The sequence below is a fragment of the Lampetra fluviatilis genome, chromosome 25, assembly GCF_964198595.1.
Source record: "Lampetra fluviatilis chromosome 25, kcLamFluv1.1, whole genome shotgun sequence".
NCBI classification, from domain to species: Eukaryota; Metazoa; Chordata; class Hyperoartia; order Petromyzontiformes; family Petromyzontidae; genus Lampetra; species Lampetra fluviatilis.
In genome coordinates this window covers 10,013,642-10,029,384 of record NC_136299.1, presented here as the reverse complement: position 1 = coordinate 10,029,384, position 15,743 = coordinate 10,013,642, and the positions used below count along the sequence as shown (strand labels likewise).

Sequence of the window (15,743 nt, the reverse complement as noted above, 5' to 3'; positions counted from 1 at the left end):
GACACAGAGAAAAATTCCACGCGACTGCAGGGAGAAAATGCAAACTCCAAATATACAGCAGCAGGCATCAGGGTCGGGATCGAACCCACAACATCCTGTATACCAGGCGAGGTAGTTAACATCTCGCCTGCGTGGCACTCAAAAACATCTTGGATGTGAGATGTCACTAGTTTCCTCCCACATACCAAACATCCATGGAATTGGCCTATCAACCCAATGCAGGGTAACTCTTGAAGACAACATTGAGACCCGGGTAACCTTCTCTGCTTAAAAGCCATCGTTAATATTGGCCTATGTATGTCTCAACACACATAATTAATAGTGATTGTCGGTTGTGCTTGAGATAGTTCATTGACATTAATAGACAAACGCGTGCTAGTCAGGCTGTGTGAGAGCCTGCCGTGCAGTAGTTACGTACATTAGAAGTGTCCCAGTTTCTCCCCGTGTGTCCGTGTACCCCCGTGTGTCCGTGTACCCCCGTGTGTCCGTGTACCCCCGTGTGTCCGTGTACCCCCGTGTGTCCGTGTACCCCCGTGTGTCCGTGTACCCCCATGTGTCCTCATGCAGCAGCAATGTGTCTGAGCGTTTCTCCATGGGCCGCTGATTCCCCGCGTGTCTCCAAGTCTCGCGTGTCTTGTCTTCACGTCTCTCCCCGTGCCCCCATGTCTCCCCGTGTATCCTAGTGTCTCCCCGTGTCTACCCGTGTCTGTATCTCCACGTGTGTCCCCATGTCTCCCTGTGTGTCCCCGTGTCTCTCCGCATGGAGTAGCTAGCTACACGCGATGCGAGATCGTTTGCACCTGCAACTTTCTTGACTTTGTTGGGTTTCAAAAACTGATGCGTAATTTTTGGACGTTTATGCTTTTCCGCCATACGAGTCAGACCTGCAGGTAGTGTCAATAATTTTTTTGCGAATGTTGTAGCAGAACAGACGACCCACCGCAGCAGGGGCTGCGTGAGCTGCGGGTCACCGAATGCGACAACGGCGATGGAAGGGAAAACACAGGCACGCGCCTTCGAGAGGAATCACGTTTATTCGGAACACCGCTCCCGTAGCTCAGAGACAAGTTTAATCAGAAACGAGCCGTCTTGAAGAAAAAAAAAATCCCAACCCACTACCGCTGCTCGGTTTAGGAAAGTTGACGGAAACAGCTGTTGTTTAAATCCGACGATGATCCGCGACTCCGCGGAACGTAAAATGTCCTCTAATTGTTGTGAAAACCGATTGGCTCCCCACCCCCAACTGTGTTGTTGATCGGCACGATGTCTGTGACGTTTTGTTCCGCAAGCTGCCAGTTTCCTTGGAAACTAGTTTCTGGAGCATCGGAGAGATTATCAGCATGTGCGCGAAAAGCTGTTGATGTATAATGTTTCGACACCTCTAGTTAGGTTTGGATAAACCACGCGTATATTCTGATAGTGGGTCATTTGCAAACAAATACATGCATGCTGTAAATGAAATGTGTTCAGAATAAACAACTAAACGTTGAGCATGGCGGTAGTGCGTGTTGCATAGTCCAATTCCCCTTGCCGTTTTATACGTGGGTGCTATCGTCATGGTTAGGGTGGGTGCCTGAAACAGCGGTTACCAGACCACACCGACCTACAGCTACATGAAGGTCTTTCCTCTTCGATATCATTGTTTAATAGAGATTATTTGGTCACCTTTAAAATATTATTTCCATACACGAACATCGATCGCCAATCTCGTGAGAAGCCGAGCAGGCCTGAGCCGGGATAATGCTTGAATTTGCGACCACCTGGCAATACCACGTGTTGTAGCCTTGGGCTGCAGTAATCTTGTCCTAAAGAGGAGCTCTCTCCTGCCACAGAAATGTGGAATGTCCACCACTGGCTCAAGGTTAAGTTTGAGCTGACATGTTGACTTATGACCACACTCTTTAATGTCCTTTCTTGTAACCAATATGAAACTTAAAAGGTAAAAATGTCGACCTTGCATTCTATAAGTAGGTGGAGTGACAAAATCAGGTCGTGAGCAGGTGGTAAAATTGACTTGCTTCACAAGATTGTGGCAACGACTTTATCAGGCTGTGGATAGATCACTGTTGGTGGTGATATTTATCAATTTAATTGTACAATGTAAAGCCCACTGAGCTATTAGCTCGTTTCAGATAGCTTACAGAAAGTGGCTGATATCATCATCATCATCACGTGGGAATTTATAGTGGCAGCCAAATCATATCAACGCGAGTTCATTCTCAATGCGGAGGAACGCGGAGAACAATCGACGCAATCATCACGGGGGGGAGGGAGATATCACACGGACTCCAAAGATACAACAGGGTCGAGGATCGAACCCACAACCTCCTGCGTACAAAGGCAAGGGGGAGATAATTTCTCCCCACCGCGGCGCCCCAATTGACATTGGATGGTGCTGCCTCGACAGGTAAACGGAATTGGCTGCAGCGGCTCTGCTGTTACGAGACACTGAGGGCCCTGCAGAGGTCGCAACCGGGTACCCGATACCCGGCTACCCGTACCCGGCTGGGTACGGGTACCCGTTTGTGACCCTGGTGCGGCCGGGTACGGGTAGGCCGTGAGTCACTGGCGAGTCACCGTTTGTCACTCATTTCCCAAAGTCTTGTCTCTTCTCACAATTCAAGTTCCTAGAATCAACCCACCCGCGCCTGCAACATGGCTTCATCCCAGAGGTCGCAATCGGGTACCCGTACCCTACCCGGCCGGGTACGGGTAGCCGGGTATCGAGTAGGGTACGGGTACCCGTTTGCGACCCTGGTGCGGCCGGGTACGGGTAACCGGGTAAGGAATCAAAACCCGTTTAAGACCTCTGGCGCCTTGGCAGGAGGCTTCTGGCTGTCTGCTAGGGGCTCTGTACTGCCCTCTTGTGAGCCCACCTCGCTCTTGCAGGCTTGGAGAAGAAGTCCACAAGACAGCGGTTCTCAACTTGGAGGAAAGCCTTCCAGGGTGGAGTGGGGGGGAAGTGGTGGGGCAGGCTGCGGCATGGACACCGTGCAGGAAAAGTGTCGAATCTCGCGCGGGGAACATCGGCGCCGCTGATTCACAACGTGCAACACGTGCCTGACACAAGACACCGATAGAGATGTTCAAGCGCACGAGTGGGGTGAGGGGGGGGGGGGCTTGAGGACCCTGGTCTTGATTGAGGGGCTGCAATAACAAACAGGTTGAGAACCACCGCCCTAGTAGCAACACATCATTGCACGAAAGCCTCAAGCGGATTGGAGATTTATAGTGGCCCCTCCGATAAAGACGACGGATTGACAGAGAGAGAGAGAGAGCTGAGGCATCAATGCCTTCAAGCTATGCAGCAGAGCGCAAACTAAATCCCACCCCCTGATTCTTACACACGTGACTCAATGTATCCGTAATAAACGACTTCCACGACGAGAGTTGCAAGAGTGCTTCTTTATTAACTGTAGTACTGCACAGCTCCTCTCCTCCCCTCTGCGGGTCATTTCCCTTCTCACGACGCCATGGACGAGGCGTCTCTCTCCGATTCACCAGCGAGGTTCGCTCCCCCCCCCCCCGCCCCCCCCCGGTCTCGCCGTTGTCTGGCGGCGTGCCGGGGAGAAGAGGCGAGCTTCACTGGGGAACCCGTCACGTGGTCGATGGTGAAGAGAGGAATCGACGAGCAGCGACGCAGTCCGGACCTAGGCCTCGGCAAGGTAAGGTAAAAGTGTAAAAACAACGAGCCTACCTTTACCCTACCAAAATACAATCACTCTACCCTACCTTTTACCCTTTAGCAGGTAAGGTAAAAGGTAAAAAGCAACGAGCCTACCTTTACCCTACCTTTAACCTTACCACAATACAATCACTCTACCCTACCTTTTACTCTTTAGCAGGTAAGGTAAAAGGTAAAAAGCAACGAGCCTACCTTTTACCCTACCTTTTACCTTACCTCAATACAATCACTCTACCCTACCTTTTACCCTTTAGCAGGTAAGGTAAAAGGTAAAAAGCAACGAGCCTAAATTTTACCCTACCCTTTACCCTTACCCCTTGGCATGTCGACACCTTTACCCTTTACCTTTACCCTTTTACCCAGTAAAAAGGGTACAATTACCTTACCTTGCCGAGGCCTATACGGACCCCAGGCTCCCCACACCGACCACGAGTCCTCCCCTGCCTCTACTTATATTTTCCCCGGTGGAGCTAAGCTCCACCTCTAGCCACGCCCCCCTCGTGGAACCTTCCCGATGGTTCCCGAAGCATCTCTCTCGACTCCGCCCGTCACTTTTGGCCAAGATGTTATTCCCTCTTAGGATTGGATGCTGATTACATAATAGTGCCTGTACCCAGTTACACCCACTGGATGGCGTTCTCTCATTACACATCTACCGGCAGGGTAGAACCCGATTTAAAACGGGAGAATCAGTATGAGCCCCCTGCCTAGTTCCACTTGATCCCCAGCAGCTTGCAGCTGAGGGTCCACAGCTTCTGGGCAGCGGCGTCGTCGCTTGCCAGGGACGACACGTTCTTCGGGGCACAGTCGCTGGAACGGAAACAACACGGACAACGTTGGGAGGTGCCCGGGGTGGCTCAGAGGTCAAGAGTTCAAGCGGCACCGCTGAGACGCTGGGATCCGAATCGACGTTTCGGCCGCCGTCTGTCGTCAAGAGAAGGTTCTCGAGTGCGGCGAGGTTGACGTTTCACCAATGGATGCACAAAAACACCCATCACATTTGATATGGTGCTGCGCTTAAATTGGCTACATTCCACCTGTATGTATGCATGCAGAACATCTTTCGCACCGTACGTAGCCAACCGTGCTAAATGGAGGTGCGGGCATATTAAAGTATCCTCTGGGATCCATACTCTTTGTTTTTTTCGGTAAAGTCACGTGTGTTAAAAGAAAACAAATAAATTAATTCACGACGTTTCGGAGGCAACACAAGCTGCCGTCTTCAGGTGGAACCGTCACAGCAAAATTAGTGTATCACGTGATACAGTAATTGATACAGTAATTTCAAGTGATACAGTAATTGATACAGTAATTTTTGCTGTGACGGTTTCACCTGAAGACGGAAGCTGGTGTTGCCTCCGAAACGTCGTGATTTCATTTATTTGTTTTCTTTTAACCTACGTGACTTTACCGAAAGAACCAAAGAGTATGGATCCCTGCAGTCACGAAAAAACTCCAAATCTAAAGTATCCTCTGGGAATTAAAGTGTCGGTTTGCCTGCCATGCACTGAACACTGCTCTCATGTGCAGAGCAGCTGGGTGAGTGCTGCCGACTATTGTGTGGACCAGACGTCACCTGGAGAAGGGGTCTCAAGAGGTAGCTCTCTTAAATCTGCGCTGATGTTGGTCGTAACCAGGAATCAAACTCGGGGCCCCTGCCGGGTTTTCAACACGGTGCACTTACCACCACACACACGTACACGCACAACAATCACCATTCGCCATGAAGTGCCAGTGAAGTCACCACAGCGTTTGTGCCAGACACACACTTCAACAACAACAACAACCGCCATTCGCCACTAAGTGGCGGTGACGTCACCACGACGCTTGTGCCAGGCCAAGTGCACCTTGAGGCCACGTGAAGTGTCGAACGCCCGCTGGCAGGAGGTCACGGGGCAGACCCAGCAGGTGCCACGGGTCGACTGACCGAGATGACCGAGATGACTGGCTGATGCACCACCTGTGCCCCCTACTGTACCAACTTTCTGTGCTTTAGCCACCCGGCGCTCCGCTCGTTGTGAGCGTCGCTCCTCCGCCCTCCGTTGTTGTTGGAGGGCGACTGCCTCCAACTGCCCAGTAGCGTCCTTCACGAGCCTCCTCCACAGAGGCCGATCTTGACACCGCTGGTACCAGTCATCGGCAAGTCCACTCAGCTCCACGTCCTCTTGTACCACATCACTCCATCTCTTCTCTAGCCCGTGCCGCGACCGTTTAGCCCCCTCGATCCGGCCGAACAAAAGCTGTTTAGACATGCGGTGGCTGGGCATGCGGGCTACATGACCCAGCCAACGCAGCCTTGCCTGCCGGAGGAGCTCACCGATGGGACTTTGCCCAGATCTTTCAAGGATTTGTGAGCTCCTCACACAATCCAGCCTGGATAAACCCAGGATGGATCGTAGGCAGGCCAGCCTAAATGTTTCCAACCGGAGAAAGAAAAAAGAAAAACACACCAACACACACACACACCTGAAGTAGATGCCGGTGACGTTGGCGAGCTCCTCGGCCACGGCGCAGTGGATGCTGGTCTGGGCGCCCTGCGCAGGGGACTTGCTCATCGGCCACAGGATGCGCTGCATGGCGTGCACCACGCCCACGTGGCGCTGCAGGTCGGTCATCACCGAGCCGGGGTGCAGCGAGTTGACCGTCACGCCTGTGCCTGGCGGAGGAGCGCGAGCGGAGACAGCGGCGGGCAGCTACGATGAGACGCTTCAACGCGTGTTGTATACACGTGTAGAGAAGCTCCCACGGACGCACTCGGAGACGGAGGTAGTGTTATGGGCTTTCGCCGAGGGTTTATTAAAGCTTAACAATAACACACAGGGATACACAACTCCCAGGGGCTAAGGATCCTACTCTGAGTCCGGGTCCCTGCCGGCTAGCTCCGGTCTCTCTCTCTCTCGTGTCGGATCGTGGACTCTGCCGACTCCACCGAGCGGAGAGAGAAGCACCTCTACGGCTACCACCGGCTTCTCCCCAGACTCACCATTCGATCCCCTCTCTCTACCCCTGGTTCCCTCTTCACCCTGCTTACTCTACCCGTTCCCACAGTGACCCCGTTTATGTCACGGGGTCTCCCTTAAGTACCCTAGGAGACGTGACGTCATCGCACTGAACGGCACACCTGACGTCACGTCCCCATTTTACTCCTCTACATATGTGTAATGATTCTCGGACGACCCAAACTGCAGAGGTTTCTTTATTTCTTATTTAAGGGCGCTTCACGCAGATAACTTGTTCAAGGATGACAGGCAGATAACTTGTGCCAGGAATGGCACGCAAGCGGCGACGACGCAAAGACAGCTACGGCGTGGAGACAGGATGGCGTGGAGACAGTCGACCCACGGCAGCCCCCAACGTCGCCTCTCACCTCCTTTTATTCCCGGCGTGGCCCTCACTCCGCCCCCGACGACGCCCCCTTTTTAGAACCCTCTAGCCCGTTCCCGAACTTCCCAGATGGTTCCCCCTCCGTAATTACCCCTCGTGACCACTAGGCCACGTACTGTTCCTGCACCCGCACTGTCTCCACACACGCACTGTCTGTATAGTATATGTATTCGTACAGACAACAATACGTACGTTGTTGGGAATGTGTCCAGCTGGGTGAGTGGGTGTCGTGGCTGAGTGTAGGAGTTGTGTACGGAGGAGGCTCGTGAAGGACGCTGCTGGGTAGGTGGAGGCAGTTGCCCTCCAACGGAATGCGGAGGAGTGATAGTCACAACAGCGAGCGGAATACCGTCAAGTTGGCACACTGGGGAGTGAAGGTGGTGCGCATCTGCGAGTCGTCTCAGTCAACCCATAACACCTGGGTCTGTCTTGTGACCTCCTACTAGCAGCGGAACTTTGACACTACAAGTGGCCTCAAAGGGCGACTAGCCTGGCACAAATGCCGTGGTGACGTCACTGCCGCTTTTTGGTAAATGGTGGCTGTTGTTGTGGTAATGCCAAATGAATAGGTGTATAGGTGGATGGGTGGGTGGGTGGATGGGCAGCTGTGTGCGTGCATGCGTGCGTGGGTAGGCGAGTACATTATTGAATAAGTGGGTGTATTGGTGGGTGCATGCATGGGTGCGTGTGGGTGCGTTGTTAGGTGGGTGGGGACATCGTTGGGTAGGTGCTTAGGTGTGGTACGTGTGGAGATGTAGGTAGGTAGGTAGTTCGATAGGCGGGTAGGCATGTGGGTAGACGGGTGGACGGGCACTTGGGTGGGCAAGTGAGCGCCTCTGTAGGCAGGCAGGTAGCTACACAAGGCGGCGGAGGTACCTTTGAGGCGCCGGGCGTGCTCGCGGGTGAACATCACGTTGGCCAGCTTGCTCTGGCAGTAGGCGCCGTGCCGGCTGTAGGAGCGCCGCTCGTAGTTGGGGTCCTCGAAGTGGATGCTGCCGTAAGCGTGTGCGAGGGAGGACACGTTGATGATGCGCGCGGGCGCCGAGCGCTTGATGAGGTCCTCCAGGAGGTGAGTCAGCAGGAAGTGACCTACGCAGGGCACACGCCAACATAGGAGACAAGCGCATGGGTCGATCGAGACGGCTGGGTGGTTTGGTTCGCGCGGTGGGGGGCGGGTCAGTGTGTGGGCAGGTAGTAGCTGGGTGGATAGGTGGGTGCATGCGTGATTTGATAGGGAGGTAAGTTGGTGGTAGGTAGGTAGGTAGGTGGGTGGGCAGGTAGGGGGATGGTTGGGTGGATGAGTAGTAGGTGCATGTTGTGTGTGGGTGGATGGGTTATTTGATAGGTAGGTAGGTAAGAAGGGGGGTGGATTTGTGGATGTGTAGGTTTGTAGGTGATTTGGTAGGTAGGTGGGTGGGTGGATAGGTTATTTTTCAGGTAGTAGGTAGGTTGTTTTGTAGGCAGGAAGATCTCTTGAATGTGAAGACTCATTCATAATTTTTCAAAGCATGGTTCAATTTTTGCACCTCAGATTACCGCGGTTGGCTACCTCCGGTGCGAAAGAAGTTCAACAAACACATACAATTAAACACAACTTGCATAAAACTCAATTGCAAGGTCTGGAATGAAAATAAATTACGTAAAAAGAAAAAATCCCAGCCATTCGTTCCGAAACGTGCCGGACATAGCGAATGAGGTTTGGGCAAGCAGAGGCTGTGCCGGAGCCAGGGGCTGGCGGAGAGACGGCACCTTACCCAGGTGGTTCACCCCAAACTGCATCTCAAACCCCTCGGCGGTCTTGGAGAAGGGGCATGTCATCACGCCCGCGTTGTTGATCAGAATGTTCAGCTTCTCCTCCTCTGCAGGACAAAAAAAAAGGAACAACAGCATCAGGCACACTGTGCGAGTTGTATATTTTTCAAAAGTTTTTGTTTCGCCAATTTAATTCATCGGTGTCGTGGCGTGAGATTGAGAATCCATTCGGAAACATCTCTTGAGAGCTGTGCAACTATTTGCGTTTGGAGAATGGCCCTGCGAAGTGGACAACACAGAGTTAATTCTGAAGGTCGTTCACGTGATCTCTGCTTCACATGGTAAAGGGGTAGATATTACTGGTAGGAACCTCCTGGTTACACCAGCCCACAGGGGATTATTGTGCCCATCGTGCAGGGAGGGGATGGGTGGGAAGGGGAGGGTGGGGAGGGGAGGGTGTGGAGGGGCTGGGTGAGGAGGGTGGGGAGGGGCTGGGTGGTGGGGAGGGTGGGGAGTGGGAGGGGTAGGGCTGGGTGGGGAGGGGCTGGTCACCCCGTGGTGCCCTTATAAAACTCAACGTTTAACCTACTCACGCCGGCTTGTGCCCGCCCTCACAGTCGGCCATATTTGCGGAATACACCACGCCGCCGTTGACCCTGGTCATTGACCGAGCAACCCAACGTTCCTACCAGCTCCCTCCGCAGGAATGTGTTTCCCACCTGCTTTACCACAGGGAGTAACGTTCATTATATGACGGTCCAACCGATTATTTGTCAGTCTCAGAGCTGGAATTGAGCCAAATGAAGGGCACAATAAAATCACTGGAAACGGAACACACATCTGGAACCTGCACATGGTCAGCCCATGTGCAGGTTCCAGATGGATCGTTGCAAGGCAGGCCCGTGACAGGTGGCGACGGATTGTGGAGGCCGTCATCCAGCATTGGATTGATCATGGCGATGGAAACGACGATTGATAACTGAATTGAGACCATTCGCCTAACTCTATTCGAGTGCCTTGTTTAATCACCCGTGGACTAAACAAAAAACTCAGCAGCGCTGATTCAGCATCTCAGACATGGGTATCATGAACGACCAGAGCTAAGGTCTCTTCCCATAGAACCGGCCGGGATGCTCAGTGGTAGAGCAAGGGGCTTGCAGTCTGAAGGTTACGAATTCAAACCCGGATTGGCTTGTGACTCAGCCATCCCTCTGGTATCAATAAAATGAGTGCTGCCATTTCCCAGGCAACTCAACGGTGGTTGTCCCATGGCAGTGTTCTTCACTAATTTTCAGAGGGTAAAACATCAGTGCGAGGGCCGTCACACCGCCTGCAAGACAAAATGATTCACATTTGTGTATTGTCGGGGGGGCCGCACGTTAGCGGCTGCACTAAAAGCCACCAGGGACCGCCAGTGGCCCGTGGGTCTTGCAATGAAGAACACCGTCCTCTGGAAAGACTGCCCTCCGCCGTACGAATATGGGAAATTACACCACTGGCTCAGGGCAGTGTAAAGAGGAGATGAGCTGTGCGTGGCTCAACGCTGGCTCGAGCGTAAAAAACCACCGCGACATTTTTCACTTGACCGCCATGGGCCGAGAAAGCGACCGACTGACCGACCTTTGTTGATGCGCTCGGCAAACTCGCGGATGGAGGCGACGCTGGACAGGTCCAGCTTGCGCACGAGCACCTGCGGGTTGTGCGTCTCCACGCGGATGCCGACCGCCACCACGTTGCCCTTTTCCACGTCGCGGCACGCCAGGATGACGCGCGCACCTGGCCGACGTGCGCGTGCGAGCGAGCGTGAGTGAGTATGCAAGCGGCGCGGCGGAGCGCCGGCACTCGAGCCGGCGGTCCAGAGAGCCAGCGAGGCGAGCGAGCGAGCGAGCGAGCTAGCCATCGGCAGAGTTAAACGAGTGTACGGGTGAATTTAGATTTGAAGTTTTCGTGACTGCAGGGATCCATACTCTTTGGTTCTTTCGGTAAAGTCACGTAGGTATAAAATAAAATAAATTAAATCACGACGTTTCGGGCGCAACACAAGCATCCGTCATCAGGTGGGACAACCACAGCAATTGTTTCTTGCTGTGGTTATCCCACCTGATAACGGATGCTTGTGTTGCGCCCGAAACGTCGTGATTTAATTTATTTTAATTTATACCTACGTGACTTTACCGAAATAACCAAAGTTAAACAGGTGTACGGGTGGTGTCTGTACTCAAGGGACATTGTGATCTATCAGAATCAGAATATTTATTTATACTGGAGTCATCTGACGAGCTATAAAGATATTTTTCACAGATGTCTGATCGGGGCATGTCAGAACGTTATAACATCAAACAATACAGAAACAAATCAGTTTAACGCATAGGCTTTCGCAACCAATATCATTCATAATGTCGGTTGTATTTTTTGGGTTAGATCGCGTAAATATAAATGCGTCGTTAAACCCCCAACCACCCAACACAGCCAATTAGTAAGGTTTGTCACGTCAACAGAACATGCCAATTTGTTACTATTTTGGCTGTCCGCCTGATGAAGCTAGTTGTAATTACTGGCAAAACGTCGTACTCAGATTGTAAATGTTGTGTATTTGCTCGCCGACACACCGGTGTGCTGTACTAGTTACGAATCGGTACGTTCTGTTTCCGTGACAAACCTTACTCATTGGCTGCTTCGGGTGGTGGCGGGTTTAACGGCACACTTTTTTTTACGCGATCTAACCCAAAAAAAACCTGTATTATGGATGATATTTGTCGCGAAAGTCTACGTGTTAAACGATTTATATTAACACGAGACCTTTTTTTTGGCCAGTATCAAAGTTTGTTTTATTTCCAGAAAACACATCACTTCAAAATCACTTTAAAAACATATACAAATAAAACTCAACTATAACTCAACACATTGGTCGAAAACACTGTCCTTAAAAGGAAATATAAAAATTGCATGATAGGCAAAGTTTTGGAAATGGCTCTTCTTTATAGCTTTGAAGAACGTGTTGAGGTGTTGTTATTTGCGCTAACGCACCACTGTCAATGGGATATCACATATGTTTCACGAAAAACTAGAATTAAATGTGTTCCATGCAATTACTAACAACATTACCATTGTTAATATTAGAAAATAAAAATTTGCTGACCAATGTCAATCCAGATGAATATATTTTTCAACCACTTTCATCCCCTGAAAATGCTGCTGTTCTTTGGGCATACCAATATATTCTGCAACGTATCCTGAGCCATGCGACTACAAGGCACCATGGACCGGACTAGAACAAGCATCGTTAATTTACAATCCGGACAATCTTCCAATGGAGAACTCAGAATGAGCTAAGAATGAACTACGTTCGAGAAAAAACTATGAAGTATTCCCCACCTCGTTTGGCCAGATCAAGGGCGGTTTCTTTGCCAATGCCAGTGTTGGCGCCGGTTATGATCACCGTCTTGCCGTTGAGTTGAGCCTTGCTGGTGCAAATGCCACCTGAAAAGTAGCGCCTGAAAGACAAATGAGACAGCTTTACAGTTACAATTTAAAGGCAAAGGTCAGAGTGATTTTCTCATCTCCCACTCACAGCCCTGCTGCTTTTGCTGCAAACTCCTCATTCCTACCGATGGGAATGAGTCTATCCATAGGCCAACCGCAGTTGACATCCACAAAAAGTGGTGTCCATTTTTTCTTATTGACACCAAGTGGGACTCCAACTCGCGACCTTCCGATACGCAAGCCGCTCGCTCCCTCTACCACTGAGCCACGAACGTCCAAATCATAAGTATGCCTGGACATGCACTTCTGGGTGAGGGCCTCTCCACACCGGGGGCGGGGGGGGATCATGGGACTTACTTGGCCATACTCATCGGTGACCTGGTTTAGACCATCATTGCACTACATTTGAGAGGCCCAGTTCAGACGCTGGTGGCTTGAATATTAACCCTGGGACTCAAGCTACGTCCGATTAGCGTGACAAATTGCCATGTGAGATTGACTTACTGACACGTCCAGCCCTTTTTGTCAATAAAGTGGTGCTGGCTGTCAATAAAGTGGTGCTGGCTGATAAGCCAGCACCACGCCATTGCGGTCAGTGCAGGTTTTGACGGCAGGGAGCATTAGACGTGGGTGGGCACAGAAGTAGAGTACAACAATGGATGTTTGTGCGCACTCTCCTCCTGTGGCCCATCACTCGTAGCGCCCGTAGCAGCCTATGACAACCTGTCACCGTGCACGGCGGTCGACCACCATCCAGGCCCATCCGAGGCTCAATCGGTGCTCCATGGCTCTGAAGATCTAGCACATTCCTAGCGATTCGGTCAAAGGCCTGTCGGTGTGTTTATTCGTGCGGTTTCGCTTGTTTAACCAGGATTGCATCACCGAGCAGGGGGTGGCGATGATTTCTACAAGCTGGGCGAACGGCGCTACCTCCCATGTCGCCTGCTGGCTGCCTGATGATGATGAAAACGCAATGTCATTGTTTCTCATGAGACACCGAATGTCAAAATCGGTGCAGAGTTTGAGCTTTTTTTCCCCAGTGTCCTTGTTTCTCATGAGACGCTGAATGTCAAAACCGGTCCAGAGTTTGGGGGTTTCTGTTGTTGCTTGTGTTGAACCACAATGCTGCTGCTGCTGCTGAAATGATCCGCTACCAGAATTCGAATTCCGTGTGGCTGATGGAATGTGTGCAGATATGTCTGTACTCCTTGTGTTGTGTGTGAGAAGGCCTGAGTTTCTTACCGCTCTCTCACCGACCCGACTCATAAAACTGTCACACGCAGTCTTCCTGGAACTCTTCGCTGACTCTGTAATATACTGTCATAATTATTCAGCCTTTTGTCAATCAACTGCTGGATAAAGACCCATTTTGGTGGCGTGTGTGTGTGCCCTGAAATGCACCCGGCAACCAGAATTTGAATCGTGGCCAACGGCGAACATCAGTGGCGAGCAATCGGATCTGATCGTCGTCCCGCGCACAGGCCAGCATGATGAGAGATATGGTCAAACAATCTTCACGTGTGTATGTTAGTATATCATGGACTAGCTTTACTACCCGGCTTCGCCCGGGCCTTGGATTCACCACGCCCGACCGCCTTTGTCTCCCCAGTGGCGATGTTCACACACCACACCAGTTACTCGTTTGAGGCTGAGTCGACCTAGGAGAGGCCCAGGACCGGTTCAAATAATCGTCACCGGTGGTGGCCGTGAGCGGGAATCGAACTCGGGTCGCCAGGTTCGTAGCGCAGCGCGCTAACCGCTACACTGCAATGCGTGACGCTTCCACACGCGCGGGTCACGTGACAGATTTGACCTCACAAGTCACTTGCCGTGCAAAAAATATCTGCATTATTGAGCTCCCCCCCCTTCCCCCCAAAAAAAACAAAAGTGTATTTTTATCATTTGTGCATGGTGTACAGTCTGGAAAGTACCCACATGGCAAATTTCAAGTTTGTTGCATGTCGGGAAGTACGCTAAACATTTTGAACAGAGACACATACCCACAACTTTGCCTGTTATATATAGAGAAGATAAGATGTACGTTGAACTTCTTTCGCACCGTACGTAGCCGACCGTGCTAATCTCTGAAAGCTTGCGGCGGGGAGAGGTGGGGGGGGGGAGAAGGCATTCATCCAGCAGTGGATTGACTAAAGGGCAGGGCTTGTCATCTATTGCCCGAATTATATAGCAAGTGTTGAAAGCAGTGTGTGATAGATTCGTTAGTTTACGAGTGAATGGTCATGCGGCCGTGACGTTGCATTCTGTACGTGCTGTTAAAGTGCCCAAGGGAGAGAGAAAAAGGCCCCTTCGCAATTCGCCCGATCTCGTGGCAAATGCGGAAAACCACGCCAAGGGGGGTTTTGAGTCTGCGGCGTGCGTGGATGGGGCCGGCCACCGCGCTAAGCGGATTCGCTACGCAGGCTGCTGCCAGGCAGAGAAAATCCATTTGGTTGGTGGATGTCAGCCTTGCGAAAAAGCACATGCTGCCCGCGTGGTTGAAGCGTAGTCGAATGACAAAACATCCTTCACGTTCATCGCCTGCACGACCTGCACTCACGGCCTAGGCAGGCGCTCGTGGCGACGCAGCGATAACCACGGCACCACCGACTCCGCCTCCCCCACTCGCGATGCGTTGACGAATGCACCAAGTCGAATGCGAATCCACACTCGAAAAAGCCTTGCTCGCTCGAACATGGACGCATTTATTTCGATGTAAAATTGGAACCGCGGTGAGCGGTGAGCAGCAGCAGCGTGGGGGAGCGGTGGCGCAGTGGTTTGCGCCACCACGCCGCGTCCCAGTGTCCCTACACCACCTTGAGCCGTCTGGTGGCATCCGAATGAGTTCTGCTAACACCCCCCCCTCCCCCTGTCTGGTGAAGAAGCATCGCCGAGCCAACAGGTGATGACTGACACCGCAGCCGCGGGACGGCAGGACGCGTTCATCGTCGAGGGGTGGATCGATCCCACGATGCGCGCGCGTGCCGCGTGGAACAGGCGACGAGTGAAGTGGTGAACGCGTTGGTTGCAAGAGCCCTTACCGTATGCGAGGGCCGAGGAACGCGAGAAGCAGAATCGATGGCACTGTGGCGTACACAATTGTCCACGCGTCCATCGTTGCAGAGTGGCGGTGGTGGACGGGGGGACGCGGAGGATGATTCTCTTCCAGTTATTCCGAGGCGCGCGCGGTATTTGTGAGTTGTGTGTCCGAGTGTGTTGGGGGGGGTGGTGGTGGTTTTGTTTGAACAGCTCAAACTCCCCAAGTACAGGGCGGAGAAATGTCCCAACTCACTCGGGGTGTGTGCGTGTTGGTGGGGGGGGCATTGCGTGTGTCAAGGCGAGAGGCAATTGCCTTTCGCAATCGCGCAGAATGCGGAAACGAGCTGAAACACCGGTGGGTTGCAAGGGGGTCGGTCCTGCTGAATCCAGAGCTCTCTCTCTC

At 52.1% G+C, this 15,743-nt stretch overlaps 1 protein-coding gene across 2 annotated transcripts; it reads right to left on the bottom strand.

Annotated features, from left to right (window-relative positions):
- Nucleotides 1–3,398: 3,398 nt before the first annotated feature.
- Nucleotides 3,399–15,609, bottom strand: LOC144941805 (retinol dehydrogenase 12-like). 2 transcript variants are annotated; one of them, XR_013639271.1, is made up of 8 exons: nt 15,343–15,609; nt 12,197–12,315; nt 10,442–10,597; nt 8,824–8,928; nt 7,946–8,158; nt 6,152–6,341; nt 3,782–4,495; nt 3,399–3,697 (listed from the first exon to the last, which is right to left on the bottom strand). XR_013639271.1 is itself a non-coding variant. In XM_078868255.1 (7 exons), exons 1-7 carry the CDS (start codon nt 15,414–15,416, stop codon nt 4,393–4,395), a joined length of 960 nt encoding a protein of 319 aa, XP_078724381.1. In that variant the 5' UTR covers nt 15,417–15,609; the 3' UTR covers nt 3,399–4,392. The 2 variants fall into 2 exon arrangements, 1 of the variants encoding a protein (XP_078724381.1); XM_078868255.1 differs by having other exon boundaries at nt 3,399–4,495.
- Nucleotides 15,610–15,743: the final 134 nt, after the last annotated feature.

Excerpts from the sequence above, each read along its gene's own strand:
- LOC144941805 (XM_078868255.1), bottom strand. The coding sequence starts at position 15,416 with ATGGACGCGTGGACAATTGTGTACGCCACAGTGCCATCGATTCTGCTT. Across the intron at positions 10,598-12,196 it reads CCTTGATCTGGCCAAACGAG|GTGCGCGCGTCATCCTGGCG; the intron begins GTGGGGAATACT and ends CACGTCGGCCAG. Across the intron at positions 4,496-6,151 it reads GTCACCGGCATCTACTTCAG|CGACTGTGCCCCGAAGAACG; the intron begins GTGTGTGTGTGT and ends TTTCCGTTCCAG.